Source organism: Siphateles boraxobius, unplaced genomic scaffold (assembly GCF_051911475.1).
Source record: "Siphateles boraxobius isolate OS27281-9 unplaced genomic scaffold, OSU_SipBor_1 48, whole genome shotgun sequence".
NCBI lineage: Eukaryota > Metazoa > Chordata > Actinopteri > Cypriniformes > Leuciscidae > Siphateles > Siphateles boraxobius.
The window spans coordinates 3,656,014-3,673,555 of record NW_027509119.1 but is presented as its reverse complement, the minus strand read 5'-3'; the positions used below and the strand labels follow the sequence as shown (position 1 = coordinate 3,673,555).

The 17,542-nt window shown below is 46.0% G+C and overlaps 1 protein-coding gene across 1 annotated transcript; it reads right to left on the bottom strand.

The window, feature by feature from the left end:
* Positions 1–9,570: 9,570 nt before the first annotated feature.
* On the bottom strand, positions 9,571–16,601 carry LOC143710781 (uncharacterized). Its single transcript, XM_077201944.1, has 5 exons — positions 16,567–16,601; positions 16,281–16,362; positions 10,760–10,918; positions 10,473–10,565; positions 9,571–10,019 (listed from the first exon to the last, which is right to left on the bottom strand). The coding sequence occupies exons 1-5, from the start codon at positions 16,599–16,601 to the stop codon at positions 9,696–9,698; spliced, it is 693 nt and encodes a 230-aa protein (XP_077058059.1). The 3' UTR covers positions 9,571–9,695.
* Between the last annotated feature and the right edge of the window lie 941 nt (positions 16,602–17,542).

The window sequence follows — 17,542 nt, the reverse complement described above, 5'->3', positions numbered from 1 at the left end:
ATGCGAACATGATGGGACATCAGGCTATCTCATGCGCTGCCTGGCCACAAAACTACAATTAATCAGTTTTGACTATATTTGGGCTGCAATAGGCGGTTTGACTACGAGCTAAATAGTGGCTACGCACAGCCTTTATAAGAACATGTCAAAGAAATGAAACCAAACACCTTGTAATCACAGTTGACTTTGCTTATATGATGGAATATCATATATCTCGCAAGTTATTTTGGAAAAAATTACATGTAACCAGATTCACTGTTATTTTGGCTAAAAGTGGGTCACACATAGCCGGACTATATCGGGTCTATATTTAACCGAGACGGTGAAATGACGGCTATTGGTTGCTGGGTTTGGACAACAATAAAGTTGTATTGCACAGAATTGATTACATGTATGTTGTAAATTAAATAGTATTTTTTTATAAATTAAGTTTCATTATTTGTTCATTAGGGCTGGGTGTTGGGAAGGACCTCATCTCATCCAATATTTCCTTCATCCAAAAGGCCAATCGTTGTATTGTGCAGTTTGCCTTTTCACAACCTTCCACCCAGAAAACTAGTTTGCATTGTCTGGCACTTCCTATGAGCATTTCACAATAAAAGTTCTGTTGTGGGTTTTGTTGTTGTTTCTCCCTCTCTGAAAACATGGAATTGACATTGTTACTGGAGTATTTGAGGGTGTATAAATATCTTTCATTTTGTCCTATGAAAAAGATTCATTTTCACCTCATTCTGGCCCCATATATTCAAGCTAGTAAATAAAGCACAAGCACTCCTACATGTACAATAGTAACCCCAAAAACTTTTAAATACCAAAATAATAGAACATTGCACACAAATAGATATCACCCTAAATTCATATTGAGCAAAACATATGAAATAACACTTATTTTTAACATTTACTTTCTTTTAACATAGTGGCAAAGCATGCTGGGAACTAGAAGTCTGTTGTAACCACTGACTTCTCTGTAACCGCTCATTCCATGAATGGGTGTATGTATGTGTGTATAATACATTCACATTTATGGGAACAGGCATGTGCAATATATGTACACAATAAAGGATAAAACTTTGTGAAAATTACATTCAATGCTATTTTTGTCTTCATTTATAAATATTTAATATGTATCTATATTTAGCCATACATGGTCAATGCATATGTTGCAGTATATTGACAAATATAAGCACTAGTTTTGCATATGTATATATGAAAGGTATTATGTAATATTATATTTTGCAGTATATTCCCATTTATTTTTTTCCGTAAGGGTAACCTTTTAATCCTTATAGTACTCAAGATATATAGCCAGCTTTGGTGTTAAGAATAACCTTACAGTTGCATTTTGTTTTCATAATCTTCGTTCAGTGAATGCATATTATCTTTGGTTGTATCTTTAGTTCGTTGCTATGGTGGTAGCTGTTGCTATTGCTGAAACCACATAGCTTGCATTACGTACTTCCGCCCGGAAGTATTTTCTTCACAGACACGCTTTTTTTAATGATATTTTCAACATTTCTCCACAGAAAAACAAATTGATAACTCAAGAGTACGTTATGTTCATCTTAAGGCTATCACTTTTAATAATTTCTCCTTGGAAAACGAGAAACCTCCCCAACCCAGCTTTTGGTAGCATAAGGTTACGGAAGTGCATTGTGTTGTGGGCGGAGTTTGCGCGTTATACTCCTGTTTTGGCTAAAATATCTGAAATAAACCAACATATCTACTTTTTGTTAACATAGATCATCTAGATGCAGTGTAATTACTAGTTTGGCTGTACTAGATATTTAATATATTCAGTAGATCTTTTACAATCCCATTTTAAAACCCTACTTTGCAAACCAGAAGAACTACAACTGTTGTGCTGATTTGTATCAAACTGCATGGTGTTGATATAAGGGAATTGTAGTTTTTAAAACATTAGTGTTTTTCTTACAATTGGAGGTTGTAAATCGTGAGTTGGGAGTATTGTGGGGGGTTTAGTGGGATGGTAAACACATCTATATAATCAGATTTTAAATATCTAATTATTAAATGGGGTCAAATTAATTAACCCATATTTGGTTAACTGCCCCCAGTTATTGCCTATACTCAGGTCAAGAGCTCTCTATAACAGTTGGTCCCATATCTGTAGCCCCTTTTGTTGCTGAATTATAAGCCTTCAAACATGCACCGAGGTGAAGTTTTAAAGGTCAGTGTTTCAAAGCAGGAGCCATGATCTTCATACTAACATATGTTACTCTCCAGGTCACGGCCTTTCCAACAATGTATTTGGTTCAGCTATACAACGAAGTTTAAATTTTCTCATTTCACGGACACAAGCCATCTCAGGTCTAGTTTCAGGGAGCATGCAGGCTCAATCTATAAAATAACCTTTTTGTTTGTTTCTGACTGTGTAAACAGATTTACACGCACGCACATGCACACGTTTGTAGCTATCTTTGGTAGGACATTCATTGACACAATGCAATCTCTGACCTGAACCCTAACCCTAAACCTGCCCAAATCCTCATTATAACCTGATCCATAAAACCAGCTCTTGACCCTCAAACTGACCTTTACAGGCTCTCAGAAAGTGAGGACCGGTCAAAATGTCCTCACTTTAATCTCTTAGTCCTCACTCCGATGGTCTTAAACTCAAACTGGTCCTCACAAAGATAGTTGTACACACACACACACACACACACACACACACACACACACACACACACACACACACACACACACACACACACACACACACACACACACACACACACACACACACACACACACACGGCTTATATGCATATATATTTATGCTAATGCTGCTATGATGGTAAAAAACTAAAAAATTAAAAACACTAAAAGACCATGGTCTATGATGGGTAGTCGTCTCCTCTTGTACTTGTAACATTATTATTGGTATTTAAAAACAAGAGTGCATTACACATACTGTTGGCCCTGTTGCATCCTCTGTATTTATTTATGTTTAAAGATTTTTTTGTTCTCTACCAAAAAGGGCAAATAGTTTTCTATTTACATTTTCCTCCTTCCAACACCTGTCATTGTGAGAAACTACAAACCCCATTTCCAGAAAAGTTAGGATATTTGTGCCATGTGTGTCATGTGTCAGTGCCCATGGCATGGGTGCGAAGGTACCATTGACACAGGGGAATGTATTGGGATTTTATATGCCCCTTCTGGCATGCTTTAGCTCCTCCAAACCACCTGAATGGTCCTACATGGTCTGGATTGTATAATGTAGTAGCCTCAATATCCCTGTTTATAAAGTTTCCTACATATATCTCTGAAGATGACACTGTTATGAACAGTCTCCACATCTGAAATGTTGCTTGTTCCTAACATTGGATTAGTTGATAATCAGATGGATATGGTAAATGATTTAAGTTAAATTGAATAACTGATTATTAATATGTTGTTAGTATTCAAAGCAATCTGAACCAACCCTGCTAACCGATCATCTGTATAACATATGGTCAACTGTATGGTTGATATATGTTTAGACAATAACTACAATGGTTTTACATGGTCAGTATTGAAGTATATTACGCTGCCAGTAACTATCAGTGTGTGTAAGTTTCTTAATATGTGACCTGGTGTGAGTGTGACCTCTAATGTTCCAAAATGTTGGTAGTTCAGGTTGAATCTGAAAGCTCCCAGTTCTCTCTTTTTGTAAGGGTTGATGTGTGATCAAAGTCAACTCAATGGTCTGATCACTAATCAAATTTGTATTTCTGTTTCCATACACATATAACAGGTATCAGAACATATTTACAGACATTATTAGTTGCAAACATAACCATGATTATTACAATTCCAGTAACATAAAAAAAAGTATAATCTGAGAGCATATGTAGCAAAATACGGATAACTGCAGGAACAAACAACTTTCACTTTCAATCTAACTCACATACAAAAACAGTATCTTTTGTCAAGACTTTAGAAACCTTTTCAAGTCATCAAAGTACAAGTCAAAGCAAAATGGCTCACAACTGTGACTTGAATCCCAAGTCAAGTGACTTGAGTCTCCACCTCAGCATCATCATCTTCATCATCTTCATCATCATCATCATCATCATCATCCTCCTCCTCAGAGCTGAGGTCACGTTGCCAGTCCATTTCCTCCATTTCCCCTTCATCTTCTTCCACCAGCCTAGGAGTTGGTTCGAGAATGCCTCTGTATGTGCATGCTACAGTCTGCTGCTTGAGTCTGAGGTTATGCAGTCTTCTCTGAAAAGAAGTCACACTAAACTTTTTATCAGAGAGAGCTTATTTATGTTAGAAAAAATGTTAAATACAAAGTCAAATTGAAAAATAATAATTGGATAAAATAATCTTTGAATGCCATGTATCCTTAGTTCTTGAGCCAATACTAGCATGATTGCTTTTCACTAGTTTGACCTATGAATTTTAAAGTGCATAAAGCCATATAGTTTGATTTACACTTACTTACTGTTTTTATGCAATCTGAAATGGTGGCTATCAGTGTCTGGACCTTTGCAAAAGAGTCCTTAAGGTACTGACAGTGCTGCATCATCTCCTTCACAAGCATCTACTTTTCTTCTGTCAGTCGAGAGACCATCATTAGTTGGTCAAAAAGCTTCTTCTTGGCGAGAATGTCTATACCGTCTGAAGGAATGAAAACATCATACATTAATAAACTAATATGATGATAATAAATTTGAAATAAACACAACGTTGTGTTCTGTTCCTGCCAAGGCCAGATCATGCTCTCTGCAGCTTTGTTGGAGAGTTTCTGCACAACTGAGTGTGTGTCCACAGGATCACCATCAGGTTGATGGTTGTATCTCTGGATCTCATCTAGCAAGCGCTTCTTTTCTTGGGCAATCTTCTGAGTAATCTTCTGACGCCTTTTGTTGCGATCTGTAATAAGAGCAAAAACAATGGTATTACAAAAGAGCTGCCATGGCATTTAATGAACAGAAACAATATAACTTCCATCTGCACTTACATTTACAAATACATACCATTCTGTCTATAAAGGTAGTGCTTCTTCTGACAAATGCTCACAAAGAGTGCTTCGATGGAGATCTGCAAACCATGAGTATCAACAGAACTGGCTGCTGCATTTCCTAAATTCAAGTTAAGAAGAAAGATAAATGTTTCAAACACACTTAAGTTCCCTTTCGAAGGGAACTCAACAATACGTCATCGACGCTATGGGGAACGCCTCAGGCGTGACAGGTGTCTGAAATCACTATCAAATCACGTCAATCACATTGACCGGCGACAGCCCGTGAATCATTAGAGTAAATGATTAATGTGCGACCTGGAAGTATATAAGGGCGCCTTACAAACATGACAAATCATCTCATCATCTTCAGGGACTGTCTGTTTGAAAATGCTACTCAAAGAAACGGTAAGAGAAAGAAAATGAAATGTACAGCGAGCTGTGCATTTCCTGCCTGGGAGAAGAGCGTGCATGGGAGGTTCTCGAGGGAACCCTCTGTGCGAACTGTGGGCGTTTTTCTTTTGAAACGCTCCGCTCTCGTCTGGCCCTCTTCTCGAGTGAAGGGGGTTCAACGTCTGGTCCTCGTGGTCCAGCTTGTGCCGAGGCAGAGCGGCGACTTGCATCATGGGCTTCCAGATAGAGTTCGTCGATCATTTTGAGAGGGCTGTAAACCTCTCAGATGGTTCGAACGGCTGACGAGGGCGAACTACAGGTCGATGATGAGGATTTTTCACCGACGTTTGCAATTGCTGCTCTTCAGGACGAGCACGAGATGGCTTAGGAGGTTTATAATTAGGTAGATCCTGAACCCTCTCAGCCACCCTGCCCCGTGTATGCAGAGCTGGGTGGAGCGTGCTGCCGGCAGACTATCGCTGCCATAGCAACACGCGAGAGGAGAGACCGCTCGCGGTAAAATCGGCGATCGGTTTCTCCCCAGCCATACACCACCAGCTCAAGTAGGCCTTCCATTCCTTCCTGATTTTCACACGGAGATCGAGAGGGCATGGAAGAGCCCATGGTCTGCCCGTTTTCACCGACATCAGCCGGGTTAGTTTCGCTGATGTTAATGGGATCACAGAGCATGGGTATGTGTCGATGCCGCCCATTTTGACGAATCGTTTGAGAACAATCTCGTGTCTGGGCAGGCGTCGACACTGAGTTCCAACCCTCCCATCCAAACCGTTGAAGACGACAGCGCGTTTGAATGGCAGAGCATACACGGCAGCGGTTCAGGCTGGTGCTTTCCTGCACACCATGGCGGTGCTGCAGGCATATCAGGCTGACATGCTGCAGGATCTCGACCAGGGGGCAGGGATGTCCCCTGAGGCGGTTACTGAGCCGCGCCGGCTCTCCGGGCCACCAAACAAACTGCTGCCGCGATCGGTCGGTGGATGGCGGCGATGGTGGCCCCGGAGAGACTTCTGTGGTTAAACCTGGCCGACGTCGGGGAGAAAGAGAAGGCATTTCTCTTCGATTCGCCGGTTTGCCCTCTGAACTCCTGGCACCTCCATGGAGGCGGTGCTTGTGAAGTTCAGGGAGGCGAAGGCGCGCTCAGCTGCTTTTAGGACCTGCATTCCGCTGAGGTCCGTTCCACACCCAGGCAGGCGGGAAGGCCTGGCCCTTCACGGTCTGAGGACCTTAGGCAGGGCCAGCAAGCCAGTGTCGCCTCTCGTGCGCCCCCTCTCTCAGGAGCAGGTCGCAGAGGAGGCGTGACTCCCGCAACAGGAGAGATTTGAGGGAGGTTATGCAGCACAAACCCCTACAGCGTCGATAATGGATAACCTCCCGAGAGGGTCACGAAATCTGCCCTCTCCTCTCTCCTGACCCCCAGGCGTTCATTACATCAGGCCTGGGGATGGGCATATGATGAGAACTACATTCTGATGGCCCACCTAGGCTTGGTTAGTGGAAACTACTACTTTCAGGCATGTTTGAAGAGAATTTTTTGTGATTAAAAAATAATATGTTTCTCTTTACAGACCTCGTTCCCTGTATAGAGTTATGGGGTCAAGTCAAGGTAATAAGGTAAGAGAACTTTATTGGATATGTCAGAGCCCTGAAGTTCCCCCTTAGATGGCCAGAACGGTAACTGTGTTAGCCTTCGGGCTATTAGCCACCTTAAGGTAGAGAAGTTGGTCTCTCTCTTAATTTATTTACTTAGAGTGTTGACTGACGCTAGAGCTTCAGATAGATCTTATGTCCGGCCCACGGGTCCGTTTGACTTCTCTGAGTTTTCACCCCTTGAGCTCTGTTTGGGTTTTCAATAGGCTGAGCGATTCTGCAGCCCTTTGTATAGAATAACAGACTATATTCTTTAGTAGACTGTGGCTCCTCCGAGCCCTCAGATACACTGCAAAGTCCAATTAGTTCACCTTACTTGAAAAAAGCATGCAAACCGATTGCACTTAAAAAACTAAGTACAGTGGAATAGGTATGGCGTGTTGTATTAACAAATCCTTGTTTAGTATAGTAAACGTACTCTTGAGTTTAAGTTGCTAATAAAAATGTGTGCAGTGTACTTGACAATTTACTTTAGATGTACTCCTGACTTAGTATAGACTACTCAGAATTAATATTTCAAACAACTAAGTAATGCCATGTGAACTTTGCTTTGTGTGTACTCTAAACACAATTATTTAAGTTGGGCTAACTAATGTGACAGTTCCTGCAACTTAGAATTTCTTGTTTTTAGTTACTTGAAGAGCGATTTTGATTTACTTAAAAGACCAAGTAACTGTTACTTCTGTAAATTAAGTACTTCAAACATTCATTTTACCTTTTTCCAATTACAGTGATCAATTGTCATTGAGATTGTTATTCTTCAGAATAACAATCTCAAACACCAAATGCTCACCTATATGTTAACTCTGTTCTGCGAACTCACTATACACTTGCCACATAAATGTACCAGAGATATTACTGAAGTATAAAGTATCATAAAATAGAAACATTTAACAAACAACCACATAGTTGAAACAGGTTTATTCTTTGAACCTTAACCATTGGTATTTAGTTAAAATCAAAGTCTTAAAACCTTTTGAATCTGGTATAAAGTATGCATTACCTTGACATTTATTATGATTGTATTTTATCATCTTATTGGTACAGATAAACCTTTTTATTTCAAATCAATCAAATTTTAGCGCAGGATTTCACGATTTTGACTTCTTGACTTGGCCGATAAGTAATTGAAACTATTTTTAACCGTATTATTTATAGGAGTATGAATTTTTGAGAAATATACTTGATTTTATGAGTGTATCCGGTACAGAGATGTTTACTGGGAAAACAGTCGAATCTGTACTTTAGACAGCTGATAGAGATACTAATTGGTTTTGAAGAGATTAAAATGTTAGTCATTACTATAAGTGATCAGTACCACTTGAAGACAAAATCCAGTGATCAATGTCAAGGTATTAGCGCCAACCCCATAATATGTCTTCTCACAGAACCAGACACACTTATTACACTGTACTTTTGAAGAATTTTTTTATTTTTATATTTTATGGCAGAGTGAAAGCAACACCCAGGGGTGTGAACAACAGACTCTGTTGGACTGAGTGTTTGCCTATCTGCACATATACATCGGTACCAAAATTGTTCTTAAATAATCTTCCAGTAATATGCAGAACATAAAATTGTCTTTTGTGGAAAAACAATTCCAACTCTGATCTTTTATTTAACAATCCTGAACAACTGCTTTGCTTTTGTAATAACAATAAAGTTTAAAGACCAAACTTGGCAAAGAATCAACTGCTGACAAATATAAGGGACATCCAGTTAGTGTACAAAAATGACAGAGTAATAACGATGGCAACAGATCTCACACATGTATGAATGACCTGCAGCCTCTAAATGTAACTTGCTGATGAACCCAGTGGCTGATATAAAACAATATGAAAGGAGTGCATTAATTTAGTTAAAGGGAACACGTCGACTTTTGGGACTTTAGCTTATTCACCGTATCCCCAAGAGTTAGATAAGTCCATACATACCCTTTTCATCTCCGTGCGTCCTGTAACTCTGTCTGACGCACCCACCGCTAGCCTAGCTTAGCACAAAGACTGGAAGTAAATGGCTTCAGCTAGCATACTGCTCCCAATTATATGTTGTGATTTGTATAGTCACAGTGTGTACAAATAACACGGTCATATGAAACACAAGCATCTTTTAACCATATACATATTGGGAACTATATTCTCAGAAGGCGAAGCACTACTTGGGTGGAGTGATTAGCGCAACACTCCGAGCGAACTCACTGCTCCTCACCACAGGGCGTCTCAGGTGCTGCGAGCAAGTCACTCCGCCCCAAGTAGCAGTGCTTCGCCTTCTGAGAATATAGTTCCCAGTATGTTTACGGTTAAAAGATATCCGTGTCTCATTTGACCTTGTTATTTGTACACACTGTGACTATACAAATCAAAACATACAAATAGGAAAATGTTGGTGTTATTTTGTCACTTATTGGGAGCAGTATGCTAGCTGAAGCCATTTACTTCAAGTCTTTGTGCTAAGCTAGGCTAGCGGTGTGTGCGTCAGACAGAGTTACAGGACGCACGGAGATGAAAAGGGTATGTATGGACTTATCTAACTCTGGGAGATACGGTGAATAAGCTAAAGTCCCAAAAAGTCGGCGTGTTCCTTTAACAATTAAAAGCAACTGGACCCACTTTCATAAACAAATGAGATTGTATGCCAAATGCCACTCTTGAATTTTACCATTCTAACTCAACAGGAGATTTTTAAGACTTTGAAGTTTGGGGGGGAGTTTGTTCTCTCCCAGGCCAAGGATCACTCGTTGAATAAAACCGAAAGTGTTTTTCATTGGTTTTGGGTAGTCCAACTGTAGCGCATATGAGAGTCCAAAGAAGAGGCAAAGTGCTTGAGGCAGGTTCTGGAGATAGTCCATTACAATACCTCCTTCCAGAATGATGGCAGTAGACACTGGGTCAAGATGGAGATGATTTGGAGAGAGATGCACATCTTCACTGATGACAGTCAGCAACCCAACAGATACCTGAGCCCAGGCCTCATTACTTTCAGAATCCTTTATACAACCAAAGAAAAACAACATTACAACAGGTAAATGTTGATGGGCATTATCAATTGTCATGAAGTCATCTGTCCTGCCAACACTTCCCTCCAGCCTATTTTTATCTAAGTTTTCACTTTACATCCAGCTTAATAACATGCATAAAAACAAGCTCTGATGTCTGTCCTAATATACAATTTATTCAGATGTTATCGCTGTTACACCTAGTGTATGTGAAGGAGAGAAATGTTCTACCTCTTGTGCACAACCCACAATTGCAGCATGACAAGTGGGGGTGTTGTGTTGGTTGTTTTATCTCTACTGAATCTTAAATATACAAAAGCTGTATTTCTATCATTTCACAGGAGCTAGGCTGGTAGCATCACCCTGCTGGCATACACTGAACTGTCACAGCATGCAGCCCATCTTTGTTCTGAACTCACACTCCTTTAAGATGTGAGAACTTACAAAGGAGGTGTTGTAGAATGTACTGGGGTCATCACCAAGCAGAACAGAGATGCCTTGGAGAACAAGGGTACGCACTGCAGTCACATCTGGTTTCTATAAGTGGATAGAACAAATAAAGTTCAAGATTATGCAACATTCAAAAGTTACAATACAAAAACACATTTTTAAAAGTGTATATGAAAATGGTGTCACCATGTATGCTTAACAGTGCAGAGAACAGTTGCCAATTGGAGTAGGTATTTAATCTAATCCACAGCCAAAACTTAACAAATCTGTAGTATAATGACCCTTGAATCAATTTGTTGCACAATTTCAACCAGTTTCTCTCCAACACTTCCTTTCTTGGACTTGAAATTTGCGAGAAAGCGTGGTGTGTAGCGGTCAATAGCACCAAAAAAGTCACTGTTCAAGTTAGTCGTAGCTATCCTGTTGAACTCAGCAAACACCTACAAGACACAGAAAAGTGCCTTGAAGTGAGGAAGTGAGGCCTCGTCACAGCTGCCACCTTCCGGTGTGCATACGGCTGTGCCTGAGTCTGATCCGGAGATGACGGCCATGCTTTCCTGGGACGATGGGTTTTGCGTAAGGCCGCCGACCCTCGTCCACGGCAAACCCCAATACCTCTCTTCCCGGACGTGCATGATGAGATCTCGAAGTCCAAGAAGACCCCCTTGTCTTCTCGGGACCGCTCGCTGATCTCATCCGCCTTTCCTCCCCTCGATGGGGCCGCTGCCCATGGGTACACTGGGGTCCCCCCGGCTGAACGCTCTGTTGCGATGCTATGTGTCCTCAGAGTGCTTCTTCTCGGCGCAATCCTAAGCACCCACCCGTGGCCTGTAGTTGTGGCGAGATCCTATAGCGCCACGGGACTGGCAGCCGCCTCACTGCATGCCATGGTCATTCTGCTGGTCCACCTGACCCAGATGCTCATGGACCTGCACGAGGGCGGGACTGACCCAGGGCTCTTCACTGAGCTGCGCGCCGCCACTGACCTTGCTCTCTGAGCGCCGAAAGTGGCCGTACGCTCCCTGGGTCAGGTGATGCTCACCATTCTGTGGCTGAACCTGTCTGATGTGCTGGATGTCGCGCGGACCCGTCTGTCCGACATTCCCATATCCCAGGTCGGCCTCTTCGGCGGTGCGGTTGAGGGCTTGCCCAACAGCTCTCAGCCGCCCATGAGCAGACTGACGTTGATTCTGTCCCGACGGCCCCGCCGTCCGCTCAGATCCATCGGTCTGCCCACCGCCGAAGGCGCCCTCCCGCGGCTCCCACCCCCCCCGTTCATGGGCCGGCTCTGGGGGCCGCGGGCGGACGCCACAGCCCTCTCCAGCCCCGCCCCCCACTAAACGCCGGGTTAAGCGGCGCTCTTGAGACGGGCTCCTCGGCGATGGAACAGACTGAGGTTGATTCTGTCCCGACGGCCCCGCCGTCCGCTCAGATCCCTCGGTCTGCCCACCGCCGAGGGCGCCCCCCGCGGCTTCCACCCCGCCCGTTCACCCGGGTCGGCTCTGGAGGCCGCGGTCGGACGCCACAGTCCTCTCCAGCCCCGCACCCCGCTACACGCCGGGTTAAGCAGCGCTCTTGAGATGGGCTCCTCAGAGATGGGACTCAGTTCTTTCCAGGAGTTGGTAGCAGGACCACTCCTTTCCCCGGGGGAGGGCCGGGGAAGAATCCTTATTCTCCAAAGAGCTGACTCTCCCGTCTCTGAGCACTGAGAGTTCTCGGACGTCACAGAGCGCCGCCCACAAGCCGTGCTCTCCTCGTCCCCCTCTGTCCCAGAGGTGGTTGACACCGCGTGCCGTCCACCGACCGCTTCGCCCCTTCCCCTCTCTATCGCCAGACCCCTTGCAGAGCAGGCCCCCGCGGGACGACCAGCCTGGTCCTCCCCTGGTCCACTCTGCCAGGGCGCGGTTGCTAACTGTACCCCCACATCGGGCCGCTATGCCGTCCACGTCTGGGCCAGTTACTCCGCTTCGCTGCCCCTCCGGGGGGACGCCTGTGGTTCGCATGATCCCGCTGGTTCAGTTCCTGGGAGCCTGGTTAGAGCTTCCCCATCTGTCCCGCTGGGTCGCGCGGACCATCAGGCTCGGCTATGCGATTCAGTTCGCACGGTATCCTCCCCGCTTGGGGAGTCCGCTCCACTTTTGTCGGTGGCTATGCCCCCATCAAGAGAGCAGAGATTGCCACCCTGCTGGCGAAGGGTGCAATCGAGACTGTCCCTCCAGCCGAGATGAGGTCCGGCTTCTACAGCCCCTACTTCATTGTCCCCAAGAAAACCGGTGGCTTACGGCAATCCTGGACTTGCGCGTGCTGAACCGCTCCCTTCACAGGATGCCGTTCAAGATGCTCAAACGCGTTTTCGAATGCATACGGCCCAAGGATTGGTTTACAGCGACGCCTACTTTCATGTCTCCATTCTCCTCGGTTTTCTTTCGAGGGGCAGGCATCCAGTATGCGGTTTTCCCTTTCGGGCTAGCCCTGTCTCCTCGCATCTTCACGAAGGTCGTCGAGGCTGCCCTTGTTCCCCTTCAGGAACACGGGGTTCGCATCCTGAGTTATATCGACGATTGGCTGATCATAGCTCACTCTCAAGTTCAGGTTTGCGAACACAGGCACCTAGTGCTCATCTGGGCCTTGGGGTCAACTGGGAGAAGAGCAAACTTTGCCCCGTGCAGAGGATCTCTTTCCTCGGTATGGATATCGACTCGGTCGCCATGTCCGCGCAGCTTAGGAGCGAGCACACACAGTCACTGCTGACTTGCCTGAGACAGTTCGAGGGCAAGAGTGCGGTTCCACTGCAAATTTTTTCAGAGGCTCCTGGGGCATATGGCTTCTGCAGCCGCGGCAACGCCGCTCGGATTGCTTCATATGAGACTGCTTCAGCTTTGGCTTCGCGACCGAGTCCCGAGGTGGGCATTGCAACACGGCACCCTCCGAGTAACAGTTACTCCGACCTGCCGTCAGACCTTCACCCCGTGGTCGAACCTCAGTTTTCTACGGGCCGGAGTGCCCCTGGAACGAGCTTTGCGGCTTGTTGTTGTAACGACAGGTGCCTCCTCCACGGGCTGGGGTGCCATGTGCAATGGATGTGCTGCCGCGGGCTCCTGGACAGGACCCCGTCGCCTCTGGCATGTCCATTGCCTCGAGTTGCTGGCTGTACGTCTTGCTTTGCGCCGCTTCCGGGCCGTGCTCAAGAACCAACACGTACTAGTCCGCTCAGACAATACCGCCACTGTAGCGTACATCAACCATCCAGGTGGGCTACGCTCCCGCCGTATATCGCAACTCGCTCGCCACCTCCTCATATGGATTCAAAAGCATCTGAGGTCGCTTCATGCCATTTATATCCCCGGAGCCCTGAACTGTGCAGCCGATGAGCTCTCACGAGTTCAGCCACTCCCTGGAGAATGGCGACTCCATCCCCAGTCGGTCCAGCTGATTTGGGACCAGTTCGGGGACGCACAGATAGATCTGTTTGCCTCCCACGACTCGACCCCATTGCGCCCAGTTTTATTCCCTGACCCAGGGCACGCTCGGCACGGATGCTCTGGCGCACAGCTGGCCGCAGGGCCGCAAGTATGCATTTCCCCCAGTGAGCCTTCTTGCGCAGACCTTGCGCAAGGTCAGGGAGGACGAGGAGCAGGTCATTCTGGTCGCGCCGTACTGGCCCGCCCGGACCTGGTTCTCCGAACTAGTACTCCTCGCGACAGCACCTCCCTAGCCGATCCCTCTGAGGAAGAACCTTCTTCCTCAGGGACGGGGCACCCTATGGCACCCTCGTCCCGATCTCTGGAACCTCCACGTGTGCCTCCTCGATGGGACGAGGCAGGTTTGAGTACCCTACCACCAGCGGTGGTGGCTACCATCACTTCCTCTAGGGCGTCGTCCACTGGACACGTCTATGCGTTGAAGTGGAACCTCTTCGTCAGCTGGTGCTCTTCTCACCGAGAAGACCCCCGGAGATGCTCAATAAGCGTTGTGCTTTCCTTCCTTCAACAGGGGCTGGAGCGAAGACTGTCTCCCTCCACCCTGAAGGTCTACGTTGCCGCTATTGCCGCACACCATGACCTCATCGAAGGTAAGTCGGTGGGGAAGCAGGACCTGGCTATCAGGTTCCTGAGAGAAGCGAGGAGACTAAATCCGCCTCGCCCTCCTCTCGTTCCCTCTTGGGACCCCTCAGTGGTTCTAACTGCCCTGAAGAGTGCTCCATTTGAGCCCCTGCAATCAGTCGAGCTTAAATTCCTGTCTATGAAGACAGCGCTCCTGGTTGCACTGGCCTCCATCAAGAGGGTAGGGGACCTGCACGCATTCTCCGTTGACGAAGCGTGCCTGGAGTTCGGGCCGGCTTACTCTCACGTGATCCTGAGACCCCGGCCTGGATACGTGCCCAAGGTTCCTACCACTCCCTTCCGGGACCAGGTGGTGAACCGGCAAGCGCTGCCCCTGGAGGAGGCAGACCCAGCCTTGCACAGCTCTGTCCAGTACGCGCTTTCCGCGCCTATGTAGACAGGACGCAGTGTTTCAGGACCTCAGACCAGCTCTTTGTCTGTTATGGTGGGAAGCTGAAGGGAAAGGCTCTTTCCAAGCAAAGGTTGTCTCACTGGATAGTGGACGCCATTGCCTTGGCATACCAGCAGCAAGGTCGACCGTGCCCCCTTGGTGTGACTGCCCACTCCACCCGGAGTGTGGCGTCCTCCTGGGCTCTAGCGCATGGCGCCTCGCTAACAGACATCTGAAGAGCTGCAGGCTGGGCGACACCTAACACATTCGCCAGATTCTACAATCTCCGAGTGGAGCCAGTGTCCTCTCATGTACTCGCTTCAACCAGCTAGCACTGGATCCGCTCAGGTGTCTTCGCTTGCTCGCCATTCCACTCCATGGACTGGATATGTGCGATATTTCCTCAGGTGAGCTTCTCCGAAAGCCCTGAGTTCCTCCAGCACTCCTGACGTCGGCGCCAGTGTCTATTGGCTGCGCGTCGGCTAGGTGCCTCCCGTGTGCATGGTCCCTCCTCTGAGCGACCCCCACATGTGTATTTCCACTGTAAGCCTCTCTGAGCATGTGTCTTTCCCTTGGCAAGCCACCCTGCCACCCCTGGGGTTGAAATATTCCACCTGCGGCTGGACACCCCAGTGTTCTCCATATGCATCCCTTTGGGTCATATGTGTATTTTTTAAGTCCCCCCCTCTGGTTTGGCAATAATTGCATATTTCCTCTAAACTATTGGATATGCTCCCCAGTGTACCTTGGTATTCCTGTGCTAGATAGGAGTCCTTCGTCCGTGCCAATCTCACGACAAGGATCTCAGATTTACGCATGGCACTGGAAGACAGCCGAGAAGGTGGCGTGATTAGAATGGTAACCCCATTCGTGGTCATCCGACGTAACTCGGAGTGACAAACGAAAGGGAACGTCTCGGTTACTTATGTAGGGAACGGAGACGTTACGTCTTCCTGCCACTTTCCGCTGTACCGCAGGGATCGCCTGAGCTCAGTCTTGGCTCCTCAGCGAAGAAACATATCTGCATGTTGCCGGCGTCCTCCTTTTATACCCACGAGGTAAGGCGGAGATACGCTATGCAAATTCCGCAGACCCATGGCATTTCTTTGCCATTGGCTCGTTTTGTAATACTCGAAGTCGATAGGTGTTCTAAGCGAAACCCCATTCGTCGTCATCCGACGTAACGTCTCCGTTCCCTACTCAGGGAACGAGGGTTACATACGTAACCGAGACGTTACCAGTCCTAAAACCTAAATACACACTTTGTCATAAAAAAAAAAAAAAAAACATATTAACATCAGTACGTACTTGTCTTTCTGTAAAAAGGGCTGGCCAGCGCTCCTTCAGGGTTTTCACTGGAAGTTCAGCCTCCACAAAAGGTCTGGTCCATCTTAGATGCAATGACAGTTCCACTGGGGTTCCGGTTTTTCATTTCCTCAACCAGGAGCTTTCTTTCAGCCTCTAGTCTATCTTCATTCTGCCCCTCAGGGAGGTCTGGTAAGTAATTGACCTCAAACCTTTTTGGTCTTTTGAGGCCTTTTAATGCCATTTCCGGGGCGCCTTTCCCCCCCGATTTATAGCAATCTCTGCACACCCAGCTTTTCTCAGTTTAGTGCGAAAGTTCCCCATTTTGTATGTCAAGCTATTCTTCCAGCCAGAACACCCATCTGGCGAGCCTGGTTCCCTCAGGCAGGGATGTTTGCTAATGAGCGCCAATGCTACAGAATGGCATCTTTCTTCATTAGTATAGGCTTCAAATTTGTAGATTGCTTCAGCAAGCTTCTCCAAAATACCATGCTGCATGTCTCTTGGTACATTCAGGTAAGTTTGGTCTTGTAAAAACAGAAAATTTGCCTGTCTCAGTCTGAATTCCACATCAACTGAGAAGTTTGGAATAAACTCTGGCCATTGCTCTTGTCTTGTTGATGACGATGAGCTGCATGTTGACAGAATCTCTGTATCATCTGAGACATTTGAGGCATCAGAACTGGTGGTGGTGGAAGCAGGTACCAGTGTCAGTGTCACAAATGGAATGATCTTCACAGTTGCTTTTGTAGCTGGCAAGTCTTCTATGTCATTAAGGTTGCAGAGGGAATAACCAAATTCAGGGTCTTCATACGTAAGTTTAAAGTCATCCTGCAGCTTGCATTTATCTTTAATTTTTATCTTCAGCTCTTCAACCATTTCTGGTTTTCCATCCAGTGACACTTTCCGTATGTCCTCTTCATTTATGATGATTCTTAGTTTATATTTTTCCTAGGCAGAGAGAAGATCACTTTAGTACCCATTCCACTTAATGTCATTCAGCATATAATGTAACGCTTTAGTCTCACATACACATTGCCTTTCACCCTATAGGAAGATAAGTGAAAAACATCATTCAGTTTGGAAAGCTGGGTGACTGTGAGAGACCCTCCCCCACTGCAGCACAACTCATAAGCACGTAAGTGTTCAACATACCATGAGGTCAAAAGCCTGCAGACTAGCAGGATTTCTGTGTTGATAACAACAATATTTTTTATTTGCTGGAACTCTGGGAGACCCGAGCAACATCCAACTGAAATGATCAT

Bases quoted from the DNA above. Each gene is read 5' to 3' on its own strand.
- LOC143710781 (XM_077201944.1), bottom strand. From the start codon at position 16,601: ATGGGGAACTTTCGCACTAAACTGAGAAAAGCTGG. The intron at 16,363-16,566 runs GTGTGCAGAGAT...ATTGCATCTAAG, and splicing joins ACTAAACTGAGAAAAGCTGG to ATGGACCAGACCTTTTGTGG. The intron at 10,566-10,759 runs GTCATTATACTA...ATCCACTTATAG, and splicing joins TGCAACAAATTGATTCAAGG to AAACCAGATGTGACTGCAGT.